Source organism: Eulemur rufifrons, chromosome 11, assembly GCF_041146395.1.
Source record: "Eulemur rufifrons isolate Redbay chromosome 11, OSU_ERuf_1, whole genome shotgun sequence".
NCBI classification, from domain to species: Eukaryota; Metazoa; Chordata; class Mammalia; order Primates; family Lemuridae; genus Eulemur; species Eulemur rufifrons.
The window spans coordinates 6,850,527-6,877,771 of NC_090993.1; the positions used below are offsets into that span (position 1 = coordinate 6,850,527).

General features: G+C 38.4%; 1 protein-coding gene across 1 annotated transcript in view; it reads right to left on the minus strand.

Annotated features, from left to right (window-relative positions):
* FMN2 (formin 2) overlaps positions 1-27,245 on the minus strand; it is a 237,273-nt gene that overhangs the window by 20,311 nt on the left and 189,717 nt on the right. The window contains 1 exon segment of the mRNA XM_069484677.1: positions 8,656-8,805. Within this exon segment, the coding sequence (XP_069340778.1) occupies positions 8,656-8,805 (150 nt within the window).

The following is a 27,245-nucleotide window of genomic DNA, read 5'->3' on the forward strand; positions in this document are numbered from 1 at the left end:
CTCATTCTGTTGCCCCGGGCTAGAGTGCCATGGCGTCAGCCTAGCTCACAGCAACCTCAAACTCCAGGGCTCAAGGGATCCTCCTGCCTCAGCCTCCCGGGTAGCTGGGACTACAGGCATGCGCCACCATGCCCGGCTAATTTTTTCTATATATATTTTTAGTTGTCCAGCTAATTTCTTTCTATTTTTAGTAGAGATGGGGTCTCACTCTTGCTCAAGCTGGTCTCAAACTCTTGACCTCGAGCGATCCTCCCACCTCAGCCTCCCAGAGTGCTAGGATTACAGGCGTGAGCCACCGCGCCCAGGCCTAGACCATTTTTATATCTACTTCTTTTTTTCCTAAGTATTTATCTCTTTTCCATTGGAACTATAGGTTTACTGTGTTATGGAAGTTTGCATAATATAATTCCTTCTACGGAGATTAGATTTGAAAAAGTTTGCAACAGATGAATAATTTCAAGATACACACACATATGCATACATATCTATTATATGTATTTTTTTTAATGTGACTTAGACTTCCTGCAATGGGTTTACACAGGGAAAGCACTGGCTTATCTCATCAGTACAGTCAAGCTATTGTTGACTACTAATTACCTAAATCAATGACCTTTTTTATTTTGGAATAAGCTGTGCAATTTCTTTTTTTCTTTTCTTCACAGTTTTGCCAACAGATTTCCCAAATTTTGATTTAGCTAACGGTCATGTTAGTAGTTAAAAGATTTGCTTTCCTTGAGCACATAAAGAACTACCTGGGCACAGAGGAAATGGCAGGAGTGTGCCAGGCAGGAAGAGGGACCCACAGAGGATGTCACAACTGTGAACCATCTAAACAGAGGCCACTATGCTCAAGTGTGGTCCACTTTTATGCTTAGAACGCTAATATGAGAATGTTACTTACTTTTCCTTTCTTCAAAACAGCCATATTGAGCTATCATTCACATACCGTACAATTCACCCATGTAAAGTGAACAATTCAGTTTTGTTTCATTTCATTACACTAACAGGGTTGTGTGACCATCTACAACCATCTAGTTTTAGAATATTTCCTGTTCCCCAAAAGATGCTTCACATCAGCAATCACTCTCCATTCTTCTCCCCTGCACCTCATTTCCCCAACCCCTGACAAAGACTAATCTTTGTTCAGACCCCCATATATTTGCCTACACTGGAAATCTCATAAATCGAATCGTATAATACATAGTCTTTTGTGACCGGCTTCTTTCACTTAACATTTTCAAGGTCCATCTATCTCACAGCATGTATCGGTACTTCATTTTTTTAATTGCTAAATACTATTCCATTGTATGGATATACCACATTTATCCATTCCTCAGTTATGGACATTTGGGTTGTTTCTACTTTGTGAAGATTATGAGTCATGCTAACAGGAACATTAGTGTACAGGTTATGGTGTAGACGAATGTTTTCATTTCTTGTAGGTATATATCTAGAAGGAAACTGCTGGGTCACGTGGTAACTATGTTTAACTTTTTGAGGAACTGTCAGACTGTTCTCCCAAGTGGCCATTCCCACCAACGCTGCCAGAGGGTTCCATATGTTCCCATCACCCCCAAAACTTGTTATTGTCTGTCTTTTTTATTACAGCCATCCCAGCGAGTACGAAGTGTATCTCACTGTGGGTTGGATTTGCACTTTCCTGATGGCGAACGATGTAGAGCATCTTTGTATGTGCTCAGTGGCCATTCTACCTACTTTCTTAAGACCGTTTTTAAAAATCTCTCTAAAGGCGCCTGAGTATGACCCTATTTTCTTTCCGTATTCTGTATTGAAATATACATTCTCAAAATGTCTCCTCAATACTGATGTCCACTCCTAGTGCGCCCCTCTCTCCATTACCTCCCCTGATACGTACACACTTAGCACATGTCTTCGCTAATGATTCCTTTTACAATTGAGTTTGATGTCTTATCACAGTTGCTCCTAAACCTTAACCAGCAGCAAAACCAGGTGAACAAATTGCTGTTTGTCAAATAAAATAAAATAACTGCTAACATGTCTTCGGCCTGACATCTGTCATCAGCTTCGAGCCTGCTGTAGAGACCAGTACCTAAAAAACCCGGGAGAGACGATCTCTTCCCTCCTTATCTCTCGTGACTAGTCCCTGATTCCCCATGACTTACTCTATGGCTCCCAGTTTTGAAGTGTAGAAGAAACATTTACCGTCTCTCTAAAGCTTCATTCCCACTAATGGGACAAGGAATGATGTCTGGGAGCAAAGTCCCAGGAGGAGGGATTCACTGCTGTGAAATTCCTTGGCCCCAAGGGGTCAGAGTCAGCATGGAGAATGTCAGGGTGGGAATGAACTGCCCAGAGCCTTTGGCTTCTTGCATCTGTGATTATCTTAAAGATCCAGGCTCCAGCAGAAGCCTACATGAAGCTAAGAATTTGTTAATTTGCTGTTATACAAATCCAACAGATCTGGTCCTCCTTCTCTGGCAGATTGTAACCATGATATTATTTCAAAGTATCCTAAAGGCATTTAGGATACCCCTTAACGATAACATCTTCTAGCTTGTATAGGAACTTGCTTTCAGCCCATATAAGCTACATGTTATTTTTAAAGGAGTAATGGTAAATATCTTTACTCTAGAAGTACATTTTGATGCAAGATAGTTCTACTACAAACTTTGTTAAGACATCAAAAAATCTTTTTAGCACACACTGAAGGAAAATTCAGAATTGCTCAGATACCTTAACAAGCATCTACAAGCTCACTAAAAGATGCTACAATGTTTACGTCCTTACTAAAGTAAAAAGATCTTTGGACAAGATACTTTCTTGGCTCTTGGTCCCAATTCTCTGCTGGTGTGCTCTGATTAGAACTACTGAGTGTTTCTTCTCTGTTTGAACACGAGGATTTTAAAGAAGATTTCCCAAAGTTTAAAAACGATCTCTTGGAACATGGCAAGATGAAGCAGCAAATGCAAAGCTCTTTCCCAGCTAATCTTCACCTGAGCAGTTTACATCCTTCTAAGAGAACTAAGTTTTGCAAGTGAATTTCCTAATGCCCGGGGATCTTTTCCTCACCTCAGCTTTTTCCAAAGCATTTTAGAAGATTTGCTTTCTTGATCTCTAGCATCCTAGTTAATATTTGCTTGTCAATATCTGAGCTAACACTTAAACATTTATTATGATTCCCAAAACCGATCCAGCCAGGAACCTGTGAAAAGCAAGTTTTTGCAGATATTCCTCCAAAATGTATCTCAGATATACTCACTTCCTCCAGTCTCTAACGCTTTCACCCCAGTCTAGAGAGGCACCTCTTTCACCTGGGCTGCTACTGTCCTTCCTTCCTAACTTGCTTCTCAGGACCACTCCTCAATCTACTACCCACTTGGCGGTCAACCATCTTCTCATTACATAAGTCATATCAGGTCATTCCCTTTCTTAAAAAACAAAAAACAACGACGACAAAAAACAAACAAACAAACAAACAAACAAACAAAACACCTTTGGTGACTTTCTATTGCATGCACAATCAACGTCAATCTCTTACCACAACCTACAAGGGCCTGAATGATCAGGCCCCTCCCTGCTCCATCAAAGTCATCTCATGGCTCCCACCTGTTTTGGGGAGCGCTCAGTCTTTCCTGCCATGTTGCCTCGAACACCCTCCACTCTGCCTGATGCTCACACACCACATTACTCCCTCCCCACCATTCCCCTTCACCTAGCTGCTTCCTAGAATGCTTCAGTCGTCCACATAAATGCTGCCTCCTAAGAAACGCCTCCTCTGACCACCTTTTCTAAACGAACCTCTTCTACTTTGGATTCTGCAGAATGGCTCCATGTTTATTTTCCTCATAGCACTAATTTCAACTTGCAATTTAGACACGTGCTTACTTTTCACGGTCTGTTTCTCTCATGAGAGGGTAAGACCCACAAGGGCAGGAATGCTGCCTGGCACACAGCAGGGCATAAATAATTGTGGAATGAATCACCCGTTATGACTTAATGCATCTTCATTCTCCTATCCATGAATGTAGACCCGATTTCCCACACGTTCCCAGCCTCCATTAGCCACTATTTTGACTGTCTAGTTTATCAATTGTCCTGCCAAAGCTTCAGTTATACAGAGCTGGCACTGGGAAGAGGATTTCCGTATGGGTCATTTCTCTAGAAATTGATGCCTGAGTGAAAGGGTAAATGGTTGGCCAAATTCATTTATTGCTGCAATCCAACAGCGCTAAATAGCAGTCCAAGAGGGAATTTTGCTTCAGTATCCCATGTTATTACATAAGAATAAACTTTTCCTTATCTCCATTCTTCAGATATATCATCAATCACTTTGGAAGTGGTCTTTTCCTTCTTAAGCTTATTCCAATAATATCGTACATAAATCTGAACATACAGCTCTCTTGAATATAAATTATGGAAATGGCAATGTTACCATGGCATGAGGTGCTCTCCGATGTAATGCATAACCTTCTAAGGACAAACATTCAAATCACTCTCTAATTACAGATTTCAGCTGGGCTGAAAGCACGCTTGATTGCTACATGCTTGTGCAATTAGAGTAGCTCTATCCTCTCTCTTGGTTCATCAAAGACTACCTGTCTCAAAGTAAAATAAACCAGTAAATTAAGTTAGACAACACTTTAAACACAACCCTTACTAATGTCACAACTGATTTATTAAATTAAAATGTCTTAAGCTGACCAAAAATGAAATCATGAAAGGCCACACTACACATTATGAGGTTTGGGGCCCAGCTGCTAGAGCCAGATTCTGTTGCCTAAGATGCCCTTACCTCCCGGACTGCCCGAGAAAACCCTACGCCTGCTCCAGGCTCCACGTTGCAACTTCTCTGGGCAGAATGAATGCCCCCTCCTCGTTTTTCCCCACTGCATGTTACAACACACCAGTGATAATGCTGCTCAAAGTCAATGAGACCCTCATCTAAGGGACTTGAATGTCTCAGTGTCTAGCAAAACTCAGTATGGAAGGAGTGAATAGTCTTAAATAGCTTCACATAGTTATACAGCCACACACTCTGCCTAAAAACTGAGTTCAACTTATAACAGAGCAAAAGTCCTAAGCAAGAGTGAGACTCTGTCTCTACCAAAAATAGAAAAAAAATTAGCAGGATGTGGTGGTGCATGCCTGTAGTCCCAGCTACTCGGGAGGGTGAGGCAAGAAGATCATTTGACCAGGAGTTTGAGGTTGCAGTGAGCTATCATAACACCACTGCACTCTACACCTAGGGTGATGGAATGAGACTCTTGTCTCAGAAAAAAAAAAAAAAAAAATAGAGCAAAAGTGCAAAGTGAAGTTGTTCTAGGAATCTCATCCTCTTCTTTCAGGACCCATATCATAGCCCCTTAATCAGGGTCAAAAGGATACACATTCTCAATCAATTTGTACCTCTTTCTTCTAATTAATACAGCTCTTCTGGTTCTAGCCCCACAGGGCCTCATTAGTGGCCAGGTGATACTAATGCTAGTGTCCCTGAAGATAAAAGATGAGGATCGCCTATTTCCTTACACATTACAGCTGTGACTCTGTGGATCTTCCGGGAGATGCTTGGCAGAGTAAAGTGTTAGTTTACACTCCCCATGTTCTGGTGAGCACAAATTGAGAATTTTTTTAAAAAAATTATTTTTCCTGTGTTTTGTGTTGCTCAGTGATGACAAGTCTAGATTTTTTTTTTTTTTTTTTTTTTTTAGAGTAGGATTCTTAGCAACAACTGTATACACCTAGTTCCAAGTAGATGGAAAAACACTTTTCCTGACTCATGACAAAACCAATGGGTCAGCTTCTTAAGCATCAAAACAGGAATCCATAGTGTAACATTCTCAAATAAAAGTTCATTTTGTGGACTCTGAACCAAGACATTTTACCTAACGAAGAATGTAACTGAGTCACAATAATGCTTTGTATTTACAAACTAGGTTCTTAAGATGCTTAACGTGTCTTAGCAACACATCCACCTGGTAGGGAGGCATGACTAGGATGCCATTTTTTTAATTAAATGATGGAAAAGTAGCCATTGAGCATTGGGAATGTAGACGCTGTGCTATATACTTTAAATATTTAATACATTCTCTTATTTAGTCTACACAATAGCACTGCAAGACAGGTATTATCATTTCCATTTTGCAGGTTAGGAAACTATAACTTTTGAAGGATAACTGACTTTTTGCTGAAATACTCTATTTAACTACAGAAAATACGATACAAAGCTTACACTAAGGCAGGGTCAGCTGCATGGACATGCATTTGGGCAGTTATACAGGGTGCCACTCTCAAAAGGACTCTTGGTTTAATGCTTCGTCATCTTGAAATTGTTAATTTTGTACAAGGGACCCCGTATGTTCATTTTTACACTGTTTCCAAGAAATTACCTGCTGGTTCTGCACTAAGGAAAGGGACAAAACTGTTCTACAAGGAATTTGGACCAGTGGTCTCGCTTTTCAGAGCAGCCTGGTAATCATTTACCAAGAGGCCTAATAGATTTCAGAAGTCAAAGGCAAAGCTGTGTTCTCTCACCTGCCCCGGGTTCCCCCTTAGCCCTTTAGAAAAGCCAAATGATTTAGAAAAATGAGAAGTCTGCAGGGAAGAGCACTCATAATCTGCTAATTCACAGCACTGCCAAAATGAAGGTAAGGTCACCAGCCTGAGTCCCAAAACCCATAGCTTATTTCTAAGGCATGACAAGCACAGGATGAAGTATTACAGAAAAGAATCAGGTTTTTGGAAATAGAGAGTGAAGAAAAGCTCATTTTGGGCATGTCAGATGCACACAATGCCATCAAACAGCGGGCTGCTGATAATGTTACCTAGAAATGCAACTGTATCTCATGGGTCACAGGCTAGATGGGACCATGAGGATGCTCAGGGACTGTGCATCAGAATTAGTCTCAACGTTTTCTCTGAGAGGGCTTCCCACCTGCTTATGTTCTGGCGTGTGGTAGTAGAAGAGAGCTACGAGGAGGGCATCCACCCATGTGCTTGCCCTGGGCCCTCCACAGGCTGCACCAAGACAGGACCAAGACATTCTTCCCCTGCGATGCACCTGTTACACGGCTGCATCAGAGCAGCTACTCCAAAATGACAGGTCATCCATCCCATCTTGTTCATGCCTAAACTGCACCATGGCAACTCTCATGGAGGACTCTCATCCCCAATACGATGCAAGTAACCGTGCAAGGTGAGCTCCTCCTTTTTCTGTTTTGAACCTTGGTATAAATGAGTTTTAACCCTTTATCCAGGGGAACAAGTTTAGATTAGAGATGAAAGGAGGCACGTGGAGACCCAGGGATGGGCATGAAAGGAAGTTCTGTGTGATGTGCTAAGGTTAAAAAGATGTTTCCTCTTTACAATTTTCCAAACTGAAAAAGACTTCTGATTAAAAAAAAAAAAATCACTCAATATATGGCTAAATCCAAAGGAAAAGAACGACAATTGAAATAGGCTTATTTTTAAGCAACGATCTCTTGTGCCTTACCTGCATGGACACTTAACTAAAAATCTCCTGTTTTATGTTAACTCCTACTGATGCATTTGGAGGTAGAATTAGCTCATTATCTTTTAGAGTGGATGTTTAAAGGCTTTTCCTTCTGCTTTGTTCAAACTGTTCTCTTTTTCTACCTGCTAGTCATTGAGGCATCATTTACTTCTGTGACAGACCTATGGAATCTAAGTAATTAATTAGAGGAGTCAGCACAAGTCTGGCGTGGTCTACATGCTCAGTGAATGTTAGCAATTCATTTCACCTGATTTGAGGAGGCATCAAAATTGACTTACAACCAAAAACTAGGTGGATGATCATGGCTTTGTAAGTGGACCAAAAGGAAGACAATAAGCAGAAAACAGTGCAATTCTGTGGCAGTGATGAACAAAGTTCCCCAGGACATAAGTTTTCTAAAAATCTACAGCAAAGTCATCGGTAGGGATGTCAGGAAGTATACTAACTGGTTCGGTATTAGGGTTTACTTTCTAGTGCAGATTATGTTTCTTGTTCATTTCCTCACTAGACGCAGCTACTTGTTGCCATGAGAGGGCCAGTTTTCTTCATGACTTAATATTTAATACAGCTCTACGGAATTTCATAATCACAGAGACTTTGTTTCACACTCTTAAGAGGAGAGACTTCCCTTTATTCCTGAAAAGATTTATTTTAGGAAATGTGATACAATCCTACAAGAATCTTCAAAGGTCTTTTAAAAAATATGGATCATCTGTGTTTCTTGGTGATATCTGGGTGAAATTTTGATATGAACAGTAAATTGACAATGTCTCATGGATTGAGCAAAACCAAGAACCGTTCCTCTTACCTTTATTGTCTTTGCTATCCATCTTTTGAGACGAGTGGGTTTATCATCCCAGAAGGGTTGTTCAAGCCTTCTTAACATGGTCTAACTTTTATGCGGTTTCATCACAGAAGTTATTTTATCAGACAGTGGTCCTGGCAAACTGTCACACTCAGTTATTCCCTGTAGCGTCACTATGCTGACTCTTCTTGCTCAAACACCAAATTTCGCCAAATGTCAGCACCCTCTTTGACTTGCTAACTCCAGGTTGAAGGCCATCTAAGTTTTCATTCAGGCTACAAAAGTTGCCAACCCTGGTGGTGTCACACCTAATAAAATACCAGCTTTGAAATGTCATTGAGCAAATGAAAATACCTACCTCTCTTGTAGAATTAGTTTGTTCTCTTTCTTCCAGAAGTCTTTAAAATCAGAGCTGAATTCATGCCAGATACTGAAGAAAACATTTGGGGACACCTCCTTCTCTCCAAGTTTTGGTTTCATGAAGAAATAGGCTACAGTCTCCAAAAAGCTGTCAAATCACGCATACACATACACACACACACAAAAAAAAAAACATAAAAGCTATGATTATTTTCCAATATGGGATATTCGTTCTCCATCCAAATGCTGATTTCATTCATGCACAATTATTGGGACCAAGAGGACTCAAACTTTGCAGGCAGTAACAGTTCTCTTATAGTTTCATGTTAGAGTTTTGGATACAGACAGTAGCAGCTGACAAGAATCTTCCATACAGATAATGACACGTGGTCCAATTCCATTTTCAAAATTAATCACTATGTGCCTGACATATTTCAGAAATGAACCTATCAACAAGATGAGACACATTGGAAGTGGAGGCCCTAAACTTTTTTCTAAACTCTAAACAAATGAAATATCAGTTACATGTCCCCAAACTAATATGTATTCTATATTTATATTATATTGCTATATAGTAAAGACTGTATACTATAAGTCTTTCTAAATTGCTGGGAGGACAAAAGTAAGAGTCCCAGGAGACACTGACAGTCTCCCATCAGAGAGCTTGGTGCTATCACTGAGGAGAGACCAATATGGCAGCCAGCACTGTGACAGTACCATTCACAGTCTCCAGAAGATGCCACTCAGAGGTTGCTTCGTATCACAGCTGCATGGAGCATAGAAGAGTTTCAAAAGGATTACTTGACAAAGAACATACAACTAGTAAACGGTAAGTTTCTTACTTAACAAAAGTCTTCTAGTCCCTGAAAAGAACCCCAACCAATACAGTAGATAATGCCATGGTGAAGGAATCCAGGCTACAAGTTAGAGTAAGGTCAGAGATGCTGCAAAAAGGAGTGGCATGCAAATAAACACCCCTTGTCTTTCTTTTTTCTCACTTTGGCCTAGGGCCAACATTATTTCTGCTACACAAAAACTCAAGTTTGATTTATCCTCAAGTAGAAATTTCTAAGACAACTTGATTTTGCCCAATGATTAAAAATATTTGTATATATGTACACACACTGACACACATATTTATACAGGTATCTGTGTGGATTCAGCTTGTCTAGTAGCTGATTTCAAATCCCTACCATGAAAAATAAGATGAACGTTTAAAAAAATGAAATCTTTATGGTGAGTCTGCTCAGAAACTAAAGGAGACTGAGCATCACACATAAAAACAAACATTCACAGCTACCCCTGACTACGGGTTGCCAATGTGTGACTAACCCGCTTTGTTTTGAAACTTGCCTTTACGCCTGTCTCTGAACAGCAAAATTCTCAAAGATACCAGCTTTTAGGTTCCAGGGAAAGATGATAAGGCTGATTTAATCAAATGTGTGGATTTCAGGAATTATATTTTTCTCCCTAGTTAGCCTCCTTGGAGAAACGACACAGTACAGTCCATTAATCTTGAGAAAGAGTCAGGCTGTGAAGTGGATATGGTATGTGAGAATTTGGCTGCCATGAGCTATGATAATGACATTAGAATGCGTTTGTCAGAATGTGTGGATGGTGTTAGGACTGCCCAGAGAGTAGATGGTAGAGAGCACAAGTGGTCAAAAATGTATCTGGGTCACTTTTTGTTAAAAGTGATAAAGTACACACATAGATCCCTCCTGGGAAAACTGGTTATTTTCCTTATACGTCTAAAGAGCATTTGTGACCTGTTAGGCTAAAATTAGGTCTCAAGTCTTTGACTACCAATTTATTCTTTTCATCATTTCTCTGGTCTTTGTACTTCATAAAATGGTTATTGAGCAAGCCAGTCTGTCTGGGTAGCCATAGATAAGCTGTAATAGGCTGGTTCATCAGAACATTTTGACATTTTACCATGAGGCTCCATGGTATAAAGGAAAGAATATAGGATTTAGTATGAGAAGACATCGAATCCCGAACTCTGGGATGAGCTATATGAGCAAACCATTTAACATCATCATGCGTCAGCCTCTTCACCTTTAAAATAGAGATTCTCATAAACAACAGTTTTGAAATCCAATGGGAAAAATGAATTTCCAAAGTGTTTGTTGAATGTTTTACACAAATTCATTTTATTTATTTAATTTTATTTTTTACCTTGTCTTACATTTATTTACTTATTTATTTTTTTTAGAGACAAAGTCTATGTTGCCCAGGTTGGTCTCACACTCCTGGCCTCTAGCCATCTTCTCGCCTCAGCCTCCCCAGTAGCAGAAGAATTATCTGAGGATCATGAGTGCTGTCTCAACTGCACTCAATCGCCCCACTCTGTAGAATAAAGCACTTTCAAAAAAATAACCAAGCAAATAATAGGGCAATAATTTCTATAGGTTATCAAGGTACCTTGTATGTTAGAGGCATTTTTGGTGTTATAATCCTACCCAGCATTAGGTAGCCTTCAGCTAATTTAAACTCACATAATACAAAAGACACCCGTTTGGGTGGTGGGGGGTAGGGACAGGTTCCATCCTTTCTGAATTGTCTCCTTTATCTAAATCTGAAACTAAGAGGGTCCCATCCACTGGACTGAATACAGGATCACCAAAGAGGACAGGCATCTTACCTGGGACCTTACTCGCTACACAGGCTGTATTCAAAATGACCCTGGCCCATGAAAAGCAAGTGGTGAAAAGAAGTGGAGTTATATCATAAGAAAATGCAATAATCACAGTAAGAGACAACTCCAGAGGTCAGTGAACAATCAACAACCCACTGATCTGGATTCTCAAATGGCCCTTCCTAGACAAGGTTAGCACTACACTTCCTCTGCTACAAACATCAGATGGTACAAATATACTTCTCTGCAATGGGATCAAGGCAGAGAGAAGCAACAGGAGAGCTCCCCTAAAAGCAGAGGCACCTTCAAATTACAAACAGGTATTTCTGAAAAGTGTCAGGGCCAATCTGAGAACTGTAGCTGAAACTGGAAGGGGTTTTACACACTCTAACACGTGGAAGAGAAGCAAGGGGGAGCTAGCAACTTCTGAAAGGGCTGGGAGTAGTCTGGGCTATATGACCTCTTAGTACTACCTCCAAGAGAAACTCCCTTTTAAGGCAAAGCTCTGCATTGAGAAAAATGTTGAGAGTAGAATTCAAATTGTGCAGGATAAACTGAAGAACAAAGGAAATAAAAAAATGTAGATAAAATACATTTACCATTGTGCAAAAGCAGCAAAAAAGAAAGCTTTAGATCAGTGAAGCTAGAAAAGTTATCCTCATGCATCTATCCCTCTGAAAAGTTCAGTAAAACTAATTCCATGTGAAAATGAGAATGAGAAGAATATTGCCATGAAAAAAGAATATGCCTTTCAAACACTATTTGTAGCAAAGTTGTCATGGTTCTATTTATTATCAACGTAGACTTCAAGACAAAGAACATTACCAGAGTGTTATTTCACCATGATAAAAAATCCAAATCATCAAGAAGACATAATAATCCTAAATGTATATGGACCTAATGAAGTTTGAAAATTCATGAAGCAAAAAATGCAGAACTAAAAGGAAAAGAGACAAAAACACAATCAAATTGGATATTTTAATACCTCTTTCACAGTAATTGAGAGAACTAGATAAAATTATCACTAAATATATAGAAGATTTGAATATTATCAATAAATTGACCTAATTAGCATTATAGACCATTACAATCAATGGAAGAATATACAAGAGCACATGAAATCAACATAGACCGTATGCTGAGTCACAAAACAAATCTCAAATGAATTTCAAAAGGCTGAAATTATCCCAAGTATGTTTCCGGAGCATAGTGATATTAAATTATGAAAGAACAAAAATAGTAATTAGGAAATCTCCAATTTGGAAATTAAATAACACTACGATAAATGACCCATGGGTCAAAAAAAAAAAATCCTAAAAGAAATAAGAAAATATTTCAAACTGAGTAAAAATGAAGACATGAAATATCAAAATGTGTGGGATGCTGATAATGCAGTACTTAGAAATTTGGAGCTTTAAAATGCCTGTATTAAAATGAAAGGTATAAAATCAATCATGTAGGCATCCAAAACAAGAAACTATAAGCCAAGTGTTGTGGCTCATGCCTGTAGTCCCAGCTACTTGGGAGACTGAGGCAGGAGGATGGCTTAAGGCCAGGAGTTTGAGACCAACCTGGTCTCATCATCCATATAGACCTGAATACTCTACGTCAGAAGACAGCAGAGTGACATATTTAAGACACTAAAGACAGAAAGTGTGAGCCGAGTGTTTAATATCCAACCAAACTGATTGTCCATGAATATAAAGGACACAGGAAAACTGTTTTCAGTATGAAAGAACTCAAGGAATATTGTTCTTATGACCGACTCATTATCGAGAAATCTATTAGAGAATGAACTTCAAAAAGATAAATAAAACGGCAGATGAGATGCTGACAGAAAGACTGCCAAATCAGGATTCTCAGCATGAGAAAAGGACACAGAATGTGGAATCTTACAGAATGCTGCCCTGCATTTGAACTGCAAGTACTAATATGAAGTAACGATGTATTTTAATTCTACCCCTGTCCACGGAAAAGTCTAGTCACAACACTAATTAATTGCAAAAACAATATGAGAATCTAGACTGTGATCTCCAAAGACCATTTCAAATAACAGACCCCAAGCTGCTTGGAGAAATGGCTCAATTCAGGCATGGAGAAAAAAATATACAAAATGAACCTGGAGTGTCTTATTGAAGAAGATATCAGGGGAGGCCACGTCAAAAGAACTCAAAGTGAACTTAAAGGTAGAACATGTCAGTATGTCAGTAACAATAGTAACTGTAAAGGACAGAAACGCATCAGATGTGTCTAATTCCATCAGCTCATTACAATGTTCGAGAAAAACAAAAAAGGATTTGTTCACTGTTGGAGGATGCTAGAGATACAACTCATCGTTTTGAAAACTGGTAAACTAAGAGAAAGAATCATGCATTTGCTGCATAGGAAACATACCATTGAATAACTCTATGCAAAATGAGGAAAGTTTTTTCTTAAAAAAGTGTCACCATTTTACAAACCATAATGAATTAATGCATCTAGACACTGATTGTCAAAGGCTGGTAACATCACAAAAACAGACAACTAAGGATGTCATGCTTCATCTTGGTAGAACACACCATTCCACCTGTAAAGTAATTTTGCCAAAATATTCAAACTTGAAATTGATCAAGTATCTAGAGCTAACTGACAATAAGCAAATAATACAGGACAGAGGATCATAAACTACACCACTAAGACAGAATCAGGAAAACCCAAACTGTGGAGAAACTCTACAGGATGTATGATCTAGTTTCTTCAACTAAATTTCAAAGGGGAAAAAGTGTTGCAGGGAAACCTATTATAGAAACTTAAAAGATACCAATCTAATTATAATGGTCAGAATTTCTCTATATCCTATTCTAACAAACTAACAAAATAAAATCAGTTATATATAAACTAATTGGACCTTTGAACAGTGACTGGGTATTTGTCAATATTAGGGCATTATTATTAGTTTTTAGGAGTGTAACTGATGGTGCCTATGCTTTTTTTTTTTTTAAGTGTATCTTTTAGGGAAACATACTAAAATGTATATGAATGAAACTATGTCTGTTGGGGATTTGCTTCAAAAATAATATGGGAGGAAGCAAACAGTAGGGATATAGATATAAAATCAAATTGTTGAAGTTGGAAGATGAATGCGTGGAAGATTGTTATACTGTTCTGTTTACCTTTGCACATCTTTTATCTTTTCCATAATAAAATAATTTTAATAATCAGAAATTCACACAATGTTAGTACAAAGAAATAATGGCTACATGTGTCTTTTAAAATGGCATTCTGGAAATATTTTTAAGAGGGTAGGATATTGCTTTGAAGACCTCTACTGGATATTGTTTTAGTCTATGAGTTACGTTCCACAGATAGTAAAAATAGGCAGCTTTGGTTCCTTTGTTTCAAAAGGGGCCCCACCACAAACTGAGAACTATTTTATATTCTTTCAAACTTCTCATCTGTTTTTAAGGCAAATGTGTCTGGGAACTGTGCATATCAAGAATGACTCAAAACTTGCTTTTTATTACCACCAAAGGGGGTGCTAGTCATTATCCTAAAATAGTATTTTCTTGCCACAAGTAATGATCTCTATGGGGAAGCATGTTCTCCGCAAATGAAATACTATGTAAATAGCATATAGTGTCAGTTATTACCATCAATTATTTCCCATGTATGAACAGGATTTACTCCAGCTTGAGGACAACATAAAACCTTGAACTGAACCCCAACAATTTGGGGGTACTTTGTCGCAGTCTTGGAAGGGGTCACCACTGATTTTCCTTAATTTGTCAGGGAGCAGGTAGTCACTATTTGCCAGGCACCTCGCATGGCAGAGCAAAGACAAAGCAAAATGCAATCTCTGTTCAATGACTTTCTTGAAAAACATTTCTACTGGGTTAACAAATCAAAGAGCCAAGGTACAGGACAGATCATTTGCCGTTTCCCTCAGGTTCACGAGCTGCAGACGCTCACTGGGGCTCTCAGATCTGGATCACCCTCTCAACGCTTTCTCTGCTACCAAATATTTGCTTCAAGAAGGATAAACCCTTTTGTGATAATGTTCAGAAAATGACATCTCCCAATATTTATTCTTCACCTATCTGAAGCATATCTAAAATGACTTTTTGATGTACAGCTCCAGGAATGATTCTGATTACAAGAAGAAAAAAAAAAAAAAAAAAAACATCCACAAAAGCAATCAGAGGTGAGTAATTTAAAGATGGGCTGATCTGCAGAATCATCCGTGGTTTTACTTTACTTTTTATTAGCTGATGCCAGAGAGACTTCTCGCTCCAACTAGAGTAGTGATATTACATCTTTTACCTACTGCTTTCTTCTCCTCAACCTGGATTCACAGAGCATGACATGATGCCACTCCTGTTCTTTATCTGCCTGGAATGCTCTTCCCCCAGGGCCCATGTGGCTGTCTCTCTCACCTTGTTCAGATCTTTGCTCGGCGAGATCCTTATGAAAAGCCAGAGTAAAGTTGCAACTCCCTGAATATTCCTTATATTTTTTGCACAGCACTCACTGCTATCAGAAATAAGAAATATCCTGTATACTTGTTAACTGTCAGTCTCTCTCCACTAGAATTTAATCTCTATAAGGGATTTTTACCTTTTATGTTCACTGCTTTAGCCTCAGGACCTACACACCACCTGGCACCCAGAGCTGTTTGATAAATATTTCCTTAAAGAATGATCCTCTTCTGAACAAGTGGCCCAGGAGGTGGGGAACCTGTGACCTTCTCATTTCAAGGTGGTTCTTTTTTAAGCACCAAAGGAGGCAAGAAAAGCTTCATCTTTCTCCGCTGCACCCCCTTCATTAAAAGGATTTGCTCTGTAAAATTTGGATTCAATCAAAAGGCTGCAACTCAAGGACCCAGAAGGACACATGTGTCCCCAAAGCCCAGGTTCTCCACCCTCATCAGACCAAGATTTAGTTCTCACTCCACCCAGATTGGATCTTTGTTGACATAACTTCTTTGAGTTTTGCTCCCTCATTTGTAAAAGGAGAATGACAGCATTTCCTACCTAATTAGATCCTTGTGAGGATTAAATGAGATCAAGTATGTAACGGGCTTTATTGGATTGCCAGGGACACAGTAAGATCTACAAGTGACAGTCCTGTTATCACTGTAGCAGCCAGCAGGAAAAAGTATTTATCAGATTTCCTAGTGTATTCAGAGCGAAATAAGACTGAGAACAATTTCTTCACATAGAGAAGGAGAGGGATTCCTTTCTCTCATTCGCATACCCCCACATAATTATGAGTATACACATGGCATTTATATATATTAAAACTGACATCAGTATGTCCAGTCTCCCAGGGGAGAGCAAGCCAATGCCAGGGTGGGGCAACCACCCTTACCTACTCATCTATACAGTTTAGCCCCCTTGGCTCAGAAGAAAGTTTGCAGTAGCTCCTGCCAAGAGGATGTCTTACTTCATTTGTGTAGGAAAAAATATATATGCTTTCCCCCTGGAATCATGTAAAAGATGTACAATAAGAAATTATATCCTTTAGCTTGACTTTACTTCACATGACTTTATTTCGTCTTTCATGACATATAGTTTATGCACATACGTACATACACACATACAGAGCTTCCTGGTACCTAGTTAACAGACATATCACAACCAACAGCTAAGCAAAGAGACTTGCTGAAAGAAGTAAATCCATTTAATTTAACCTCCCCTTCCTCCTACCACGAATATAAGCTGTAGTTGTCAGTGAAGCTAATATCACAATTCAGGAGTTGTTGTTCTCATGTTCTTCTGGGTCCCCAAGCTCTGTGCAGACAGGAATAGGTCATTTATTAATTTACACTCCCTCTAGTGCTAATGCCAACAAGCTCTGGGGACCAAAGTCCTCCCTCCCTGGCTCAATTGCCAACGTGGCACTTCGGGCTATTTTGAGGAGCTGTTATGTTTGTATTGGGGAGTAGACGTGAATGATCTGATGAGGTTGTTTCTTATACACCCATCTATGATTGGACTGGCCTTTTGGCAAGTCAACAATTCAGGCTTGGCCCAGTCTAAGTAGACCTGGGAGTCTGCCTTCCTCTTTGGTTCTTCTGTGACTTTTCCTCTTACTTTCTTGTCCTTTGGGAGTAGTGCAAAAAAGCCAGGTACTAAATGAGGGTTTATACACACAATGAAAATTGCAAATGTATGACTCAATTCGGTCCATATAGGCAGAACCAAGAACATAAAGCATCTTGGAATTAAATGCAAGGCCAAGAGAGCATACCAGTCTAAATGAACTGCCAAGGATCATCATCATAAATCTTCCCTTGCTTTTGCTTTTTTTTATTGTGCAATGTTGGATTTTGTAATATTATTCTTCAGAACAAACTAAAATCTCAAGAGGAAGATCTATTTTCAGTTGAAGCCTTCCACAAGTAACTGCAATTTTTGGAATCCTAAATCATCATCTTCATTTCCATCTCCTTTCTCCACCCCCCATAGGAACGTACATGAAGTGTAACAAATTTTATTGCTCCAATAAGGAAGAAAAAAATCCCCTTTCACTTGTTAAAAGGCCTTTGAGAAGTCTTCCATGTCTTCTAAAAAGCACAAAGAATACTTTTATCCCAACCATTGTGCTCCAGGCAATGGAAAATCGGAGGAATTCAGAATGGTAAGAGGATAAACTGGTATTTCTTTTCTCTTAAACTGAAGAACTGTGGTATTTACACCTTCAGGGTAATTGCGATCTCAAGAAGCCAAATGATTTTAGAAAAAATGGTAATTGAACACAAGAATTAAGTATTAACTCAGACAAAAGAGGGAAGAGAAGCTTGAAAATGCAAGTGACAATATTTTTAAGGCACTGACTGGTGCTGAGGGACAATATAAGTTGAGACCCATGCTGATCTCAAAGATCAACAACTAAGAAAAGCTCCTAAAACCAGAAATGAGACAACTATGGTCAACATATATTTTTGTCTTAGAGCTATTGCAATAAGACAAAAACAGAAATAAAAGATATATAGATTGGAAAAGAAGAAATAAAACTGTCTTTATTTGCAGATTAATATTATCTATGTAGAAAATGCCAAAGAATCTATGAAATAACTCCCCAAACTAATACACAAATATACCAAGTTTTCAGGATACAATTCAACATACAAAACTCAACAGCTTTCCTATATACCAGATATGAATGATTATAATTTGAAATTAAAAACTACATATATAATTTACAATAGCACCAAAAATAAAATAGTCAGGTATAAATCTAACACAATATGTATAAGATCTATATAAAGAAAACTATAGGCCAGGCGCGGTGGCTCACGCCTGTAATCCTAGCACTCTGAGAGGCCGAGGCGGGTGGATCGCTCGAGGTCAGGAGTTCAAGACCAGCCTGAGCAAGAGTGAGACCCCGTCTCTACTAAAAATAGAAAGAAATTATATGGACAAGTAAAATATATATATACAAAAAATTAGCCGGGCATGGTGGCACATGCCTGTAGTCCCAGCTATTCGGGAGGCTGAGGCAGTAGGATCGCTTAAGCCCAGGAGTTTGAGGTTGCTGTGAGCTACACTGACGCCACGGCACTCACTCTAGCCCGGGCAACAGAGTGAGACTCTGTCTCAAAAAAAAAAAAAAAAAAAGAAAGAAAACTATAAAACTCTGATGAAAGAAATCAAAGAACCACCAAACTAATGGAGAGATATTCAATGTTCATGGATAGGAAAATTCAACACTGGCAAGGTGTCAGTTATTTCCAACTTAATCTATTGATTCAATGCAATCCAATCTAATTCCTAGCAAGTTATTTTGTAGATACTGGCAATTGATTCTAAAGTTTATATTGAAAAGGAAAAGACCTAGAATAGCCAACATCATACTGAAGAAGAACCATGTTGGAGGACTGACACCACCTGACTTCAAAAGTTACTATAAAGCTATAGTAATCATGACAACATGGCACTGGCAAAAGAACAGACACAGATCAACGAAAAAGAGTAGAGTACCCAGTAGATTTACATAAATACAGTCAGCTGTATTTGATTTTTGACAAAGGATCAAAGACAACTCAAAGGAGAAAGGTCTTTTCAATGAATGGCATGGGAAAATTGGGATGTCCATCTTAAAAAAAATATGAAACTAAATATCAACATTATAGCTCTCATCTTTCACAAAAATGGGAAAAAAAAAAAAAAAAAAAAAAGGAAGACCTGAAATACTGGTCAGCAACTTGTGGAATAGTGTTAATAAAATGCAAATAACTTGAAGGTGTTATATTATTTGGAAAAGGGGCAAAGATATTAAATAAATGAATATTGTTAATTTAAAGGTAACTATTAAATAAAATGTATCATTTCCATGGAAGTCATGAGTATGCACATTTTAGATCTCCCAGGCTTCCAACTGCAGAAAAAAGAAGTTGCCCCAAGGGCCTTGGCTGCTGTGCTCTGAAGCCCATCACTTCGTTTGCACAGAGGCCCAGGTTTGCTTCAGGCTAGTGAGTGAGCAGCAAAGATACTGATGCAGGTGAAATCCTAGGAGACACAAGACCCTTTTGAAGAATGACTCTGGCTCAAAGACTTCCCATTGGCTTTGCCAAAACTTTTTTATAACTGCACTGCAGTCTAAGACTTTTCTCACCCAGCCTTCCTTCCTTTCCCCTCTTCCATGGAGGTTGGACCTGGATCAGGTCTAACAGCTGTCCCAGCTTCCTCTGGCTCCTTTCCTGTTTTTCCCCAATAAATCCATTCTTGGCACTTGCTTCTTGGAGAACCTGAACTAACAGAAGGACCACAAGTAGTCTCAGAAAACACAGGCAGTGAGATGGAGTTCTGGGACAGGTTTACTCACCAGCCTCTTGTCTCAAAAAATGCAAAGAATTAACTCTCATGCATACAGTCTTCTTTTACGTAATCTTTATATAATTAAGAAAGAAATAAAAAAGAGACAACTATTGAAAATCCTTTAAGTTTGGAAACTTAAAAACCCACTTCTACATAATTCCTGGGCCAAATTAAGTCCTAACAGAAAATCCTCAGTGAAAGAACTACTACAGAATGTTCATCAGCAAGAAGAAAAGTTAATCCAGAAGAAGGGTCTAGGAAGAGGGATAAAAAGAGAAATTCATTAAGTATAGTTACTTAATAAAACTTGAATTCTTAAATGGTCATCGATTTTTGAGCCTAAAAACTGGCGACAGAGTAGGAGACTAGGATCTAGGGCCGAGACCAGATGCAGGGGGCTTACAGAGTGGGTACAGGTGTTAAAGAAAACCCTTAATCAGAAGCTAACTAGAGGGGCTGATAACTGTAGGCAAGAACCAGCTTCAATTGGCTTGTCAGCTGTCCCTACTACCTTACATGAACTTGGGTTAATTATGATATCATCTACATTGTGGTTTTAAAATTTCTCTGCCCTTGAAATCGCCATGACAGCTCTGAAACAACCATGTAAAGTACGAAAATGGGAGGGAATCCCATTCTAAGAATTATTACCCAAATTCTTATTAACAGTCAAAGCCAACCCCTTAGCCTTGAATATCCCCCTCTCAATTAGCAAGACTTCAAAAGACTCATAACCACTTCCTCCCTGCAGCTGCTGTCTTTCCAGCCTGTCCGCTCCCCCACGCCGCCCTCCCCTCAATGTACTTTGACTTTCAATAAAAAGCTGTTGCTTGCTTGGCTTATGTGGTACATCCTGAAATTCTTTTCTCCTGACCATAACAAAGAACTTGGACAAATCTCCACTTGGAGGCCAGTAACAGCAACTAAAACTTGAGATAACAAGGAAATTAGGACAAAGTATACCTTAGATTGCCTGGGAGGAGAAATACAATAACAAGTGACTTTAGTCTTTGTTAGAAAACTTATGTTTTTTTAAGGGTAACTGCTAACAAACTGGAAATAAAAATCTATAAAGTCTAGTCTAGCAAAGGGTCAAAAAGGGGAGAATAAAGAAAACTTTCTCATCTAGTAGGAGACTGGAAAGAAAAATAAAAAAAGCAAAGGATTAAAAAAAAAGCACACTTGAGCATATACTAAGTTGGTAGCAATAAATCAAAATATGTCAACAATCATAATAAATATAAAAGAATTTAAAACAACCATTAAGGAAAATCTAACAGAATGGATATTAAAATAAAAATTTCAGATAAATGCTGTTTACCAAAAGACATGTCTAAACCAAAATAGCCCAAACAAAAATAAATAAATGGAAAACATATACTACGGAAACATTTTTTAAAAAGCTGGTGAAAAAATATAAAACAGAGAATTACAAGGCAAAGAGCATCACTAGCAATAAAGAGGGACATTGTATAATGATAAAAAAACATTTCATCAAGAGATTAAAAACATATAGTTTTAAAGCATATAGTTTCAATTCTTCAAATTCAAAAACTGAAAATTCCACAATTATTAATAGTGGGAGGTTATAATGCAGCCTTCTACAAATTGGTAATGATGTAGATTTGAAATTTATGATTAATAAATTTTATTTTAAAATATGCTGTATTTCACTAATTTTACATGCCATGGATTTAAAAATAACATTATTTTAGGCCAGGCGCAGTGGCTCACGCCTGTAATCCTAGCACTCTGGGAGGCCGAGGCGAGTGGATCGCTCAAGGTCAGGAGTTCGAGACCAGCCTGAGCAAGACTGAGACCCCATCTCTACTAAAAATAGAAAGAAATTATCTGGCCAACTAAAATATATATAGAAAAAATTAGCCGGGCATGGTGGCACGTGCCTGTAGTCCCAGGTACTCAGGAGGCTGAGGCGGTAGGATCGCTTAAGCCCAGGAGTTTGAGGTTGCTGTGGGCTAGGCTGACGCCACAGCACTCACGCTAGCCCGGGCAACAAAGCGAGACTCTGTCTCAAAAAATAAATAAATAAATAAATAAATAATAAACAAAAAAACAACAAAAAAAACCCATTATTTTATATACCACTAAGGAAAAGTCTTAATAGAGGAGTTCCTCCCTAAACACACCCTTACCATACGCTGAGATACTAAAGGACTCATGTAAAAACAAATGACAAAGAATTGCCTACGCTGAAAGGGACAGTAAGGAAACCTATTTGTCTCAACTCTGACACTGGGCAGACAGATGGAATAAACAAACCACATGGAAATCATGCAGATTTTCCATTTGAATTCACACTACCAGGCCTCATAAAGAACAAAACAAAACAGTCCCTTAAGCTAAAACAGAGAATTTAATTACAGTGGTCTCAGGTCGACAGTGCCCTCAGTTGAATGACTTAAAATCAGGCCACATCAATGATAAGGCGCCGTCCACTGTCAGACGAATGCCAGTTTCCGAGACGTTACAACATGAGAAAATGTGCATCTGAGAATTGATGACTCATAGAATCACGCACACAACAAATTGATTCTTTTCAAGGAAATATGAATATTCATTAAACAGACTCCATACAGTATCAAAAAGGAAGTCTCAATGAATTTTAAAGAGTTGGTATCATATAGATTAAGTTTTTGGACTGCAGTGCAATTAACTGGAAATCAATTGGGACATAATTATAAACAAAACAAACAAATGAAATCCCTGCATTTGAAACAAACACAACAAACACACACATAAATAACTCAGTGCTTAAAGAGGAGATACTGAACAAGTTATAACTAAATGGCAATAAAATATAGTTCACAATTTAAAACTACATGGATATAGTTAAAGTAGACCTTAAATGCAAAACTATAGCTGTACACATGATTTTTTAAAAAGGAAAATTAAAAAAAAAAATTATTCACACAACTGACAAAGCCAGAAAGAGTAAATAGGTTAGAAAAAGAGTATATAGAACTATATAAATGTGTGAAATGGAAAGCCAACAAATAAACCAAAAAACAGAAGAACAGAGAGTTAATCAACAAGCCAAAACATCTGGTTCCTTCAAAAGACTAATAAAATAGACAAACTTCCTAAAAGACCAGCCATGAAAACATAAAAGGGGACACAAGTCAGTAACAGTAGCACCAAAAAGGGATATAAGTACAGAGAGAGTAAGGAAAACAAACAGGCAAGAAACTGTTTTTTGTTTCTCTGCTTTGTTGTTTAAGTGGTTATTCTACAACAATAACAAAACAAATGTATTGATGGCTGTAAGGGAGAGGTTGGAAACGGGGTTACTCCCCCAGACTGGTAGAAGAAGAGAAGACAGGTGTATGCAGGAGTCGTCTAATACTCAGAAAGAGGAAGAAGGCGCTCCAGTCTGGTGGATTTACTCTGGGAAACCGGAGGTGAGCAGGAAAAGTTGAGTCAGAGATGCAAAGAGGAAGAACCGAAGTTGGAGATGGTTGGAGCAGCCGTGAAACAAGAATATTTAGGGGGGAAGGTATCTTCCAGGAGGGAATGTATCTGACATTGTTGTGTCTACATTGAAGTTGGTAGTGTTTTGAGCACAAGGACGTACCTTAAACTTTGGAGCTTTTATAGCAGCTATCACATCCTTGCCTATATTAACCACTCAATGAATATTTACTGCTATGCACTGCAAACTTCAAAACAACTTGACAAAAACCTAAATGTCACCCTGAGATAAATTCAGAGATGGGAGGCTGGAAAAAGAAAACAATCATCATCAAATAATATTTGGCATTTTAAAAATGTCCTTTCTCAGTGCTTGGATAAACCTCTGCTTCACGAGCCCAACAATGTGTGTTAGATATTCCTGGCATGTTAAAAACCGCATAGCATGGCCAGAGTGAGTGGAATACCTTTCTCGTAAGAGTGAGCGAGGAGCCTCGTGGCAGTTGTTGAGGTGGAAAGCAAGCAGTGCCACGTAAGTATTTGCAAGCTAATTAGATTTTCTGGCAGCCTAACATTTTTGAAGACACAAATGTAGTTTATAACAAAGTAAAACTATTCCGTTTCTAGTCCAAATACATAGGGCCTCTCTCTCTTACGATTTCTGAACAACAAAACAAGATAACACTATAAGGTAATATCATATAAGCTACTGGGTAACCTTGATAGCCCTCCTATATTCCGCTGCTCCTGAAGATACCCATTTATTTCTTTGATTATCTGTTCCCCTATTTTTTCTCGCCCAGAGGAAATAGGCCTTTGTCCCGATATAAACGCAAGCCAGGGTCTCTATTAGGCATTCCTAAGCCAGTCAAGGCTAACATGTCTCAGAGGTCAAGTTGCAGGAGCTGAGCTACATTTCCTGATGGGCCGGTCGACCTATTGGCTCTAGCCATTAATATAATTCTGCCCAGGAAGCTTTCCAGTTCTCATGCAACTCTTCTGAACCTTCACATTTGAGAACATGGCTTAGCCACTTAAATAGCAGAGTTTATAAAACACATATTTCAAGTAAAAATGAGAGGTTTGAAATATTACCTTAATTTATCCTTATCTAATCAGAAACATATGTAATGTGGATAAAGGGGAAAAGGAAAGATAAGTTGTATGAGTTTTGAAAAAAATGAGAATTTACATTCATAAATAAGGATAGAAATTAAAGGCCCTTAATACAGATTTGAAAAATATGAGTGCCAACCCTATACTGCACTGCATTTTTCCTGAGACATTATTGGAAAATCTAAGAGCCTTCAAGAGAAGCACAAGAATCTGAATTTTATTTTTTTTTTCCTCTTTTAATTATACCTATACTTTGAATATTATGACAATAATTTTATGGTTCTTATTTTTAATGAATCTATATTTTAGGTTCTATAAATAAATGACTACCAAGTACCTATCCTACCAATATTCAACCATGTTTACAAGTATCATTGAATGCTTGAAATGAAAATCATCTTTAGAATAGTAAAGTCTAAGTTCCAGGTTACAAAAGAAGAACTTGGGATATGACAGTCTATTGGATATTCACTTATAACACCCTAGAATAAAATGAATTGGGGGGGAGTAGCTACTGGAATGTCTTTATCATGTTCTCTAATTCCCTCCCTCCCCATTTTTTACTTTTTACTAAAATTATCTAATCTCCGTTGCTCTTATTGCCTTTTTCATTCTCTGTTCTCTTTCTGGTAGATTCTTAGACTCTAAGTAAGTCAAGAATCTTTGGCCTAGTTTCTCATACATTTCTTAGACCAATTCTGAAAACTATGTCAAATATTCCCAGTCTCTTTAGCTTAATTACAACGCTCTCAAATCAAGTAATTTTGATCAATTCATGAACTTTTCCAAAAAATTCATGATTTATTGATAACAATGTTTAGATGACAAACAAAAACTACAAAAAAGACTTTATGAATTCTTTTGTAAGAATATATTTTCGTAACATTTAAAATAACCCCCAGTCACTTTGGTAACTGTTTTAGTGGGTTAACTGATATACAATAGAGTTTGGCGATTTTCTAGAAGTAGCATGCAAATTCTACATCTATTCATGTTAATCTAGGAGTTCCTGTGCCAATAATAACCTTTCTCTCAAAAATCAGTACAGATCCAAGTTTCTATGCTATAGTATTACCAGAGGGATTAGAACATATTTTCATTGCAAATATGCTAATGTTTCTCCTTAAGGGACTGTGACCAGGAGTGGGGGTGTGACCTTGGTCTCACCCAGATGGGCTGATGTTGTTTGGGGGAGGAGGCAAGAGAGGAACTATGGAAAACCTTGGACTTTTGAACCATAGTACTATTTGAATTAAAGTAGAAAAATGCATATTCTTTAGGGGAAAAAATATGCATTTATTGTACACTTATTGCACGTTGAGTTACTGTGTTAAATATTTACATGATCACATTGAATTCACACAACAAATGAAGGAAACTGGAGTAGAAAAATTACCCTGCGACAGACCTGGGCATAGCTGCTATCTTCCTCTTCCCTCAACACTCTCTACAGATGTCTGACTTCCATGGTGCTAGACTGAAGCAGTTATTTCCCTCCTCCAACTCTGATTACCAGTTTGACAGTTAAGTGTAGCTGTAATTTCTAAAACTCCAAGTCCATAACAACATTGCCTTTCAAGACAGAGGGTGAGCAAATCAGCCAAAAAACATTCCTCATGCTACTGTTAAAGTTGACCCACATCTGATATATGTAATATTCAGCAACAGAAAATGAAACGATAAAAGAGTTTCATGATGTAAAAGTCCTCACAATGAAAAAAAGGTTCAACTTACAAAAGGTCACTCGATATATACAAAAACATCTCTTTTCAAGATGGCGCTACCCACAAGCCACAGTGTTCCACTGGCCCTTTCCTTCTTCCAAAAAAGTCAATGTGCCATTTTTTTTCCCCCTTACATTGACTTTAGAAAACTTGCCTCCCCCATAGCCCAGGCTGGGATAACTGGTGTCTTTGATGAGCTCACGTTGCCTGTCTTAGGAGTCGACTAGATTCACCCCTTTGAGAATCTGCAATAAAACTCACAGAGAAGATCCAGACTTGAGTCATCAGTGGCAGGAAACTGGGGTAAACATCAAGTACAAATGATATCAAAGCAATTACACTGTCCTTACTCTCTGTGCCCGGCCCTGTTCTATTATCCTTATTTTAGAAACGAGAAAACGGAGGTACAGAGAGTTTCAATAACTTTCCCAAAGTCAAAGCAGGAGGTGGGGGCTAAAACCAGAATTTGAACTCCAGATCGCTTCTCAGAGCTGGGTCCTGACCATAATAGCATCATACACTTTACACTTTGCTGTGACAGAGACCCTGTGCTCGGATCTGCCTCATTCCACCCCCTCCCTCCCGAGGCTGCGAAACTTTGCCTTGCATTCTAGAAGGCTCTGAGAAAACAAAAAATGCCTTTTGGAGTAGAACTTAATTTACTGTGGCTCTTTGTAACCACATGAGACCTTTTAAGGACACTCTTTTAAAGCTGAGTTCTAATTTGCCTCATAAAATGTGTATGTAGATAAAATCACCTATAACTGCTTCGCTTTCTCGTGTTTTCATTCTCTCCAAATCAAAACAAAACAAAACAAACAAAAAAACTTTTCCCTCCTCTGACAGTGATCTTAGACTATATTTATTTAACTAGTTTTTCTGG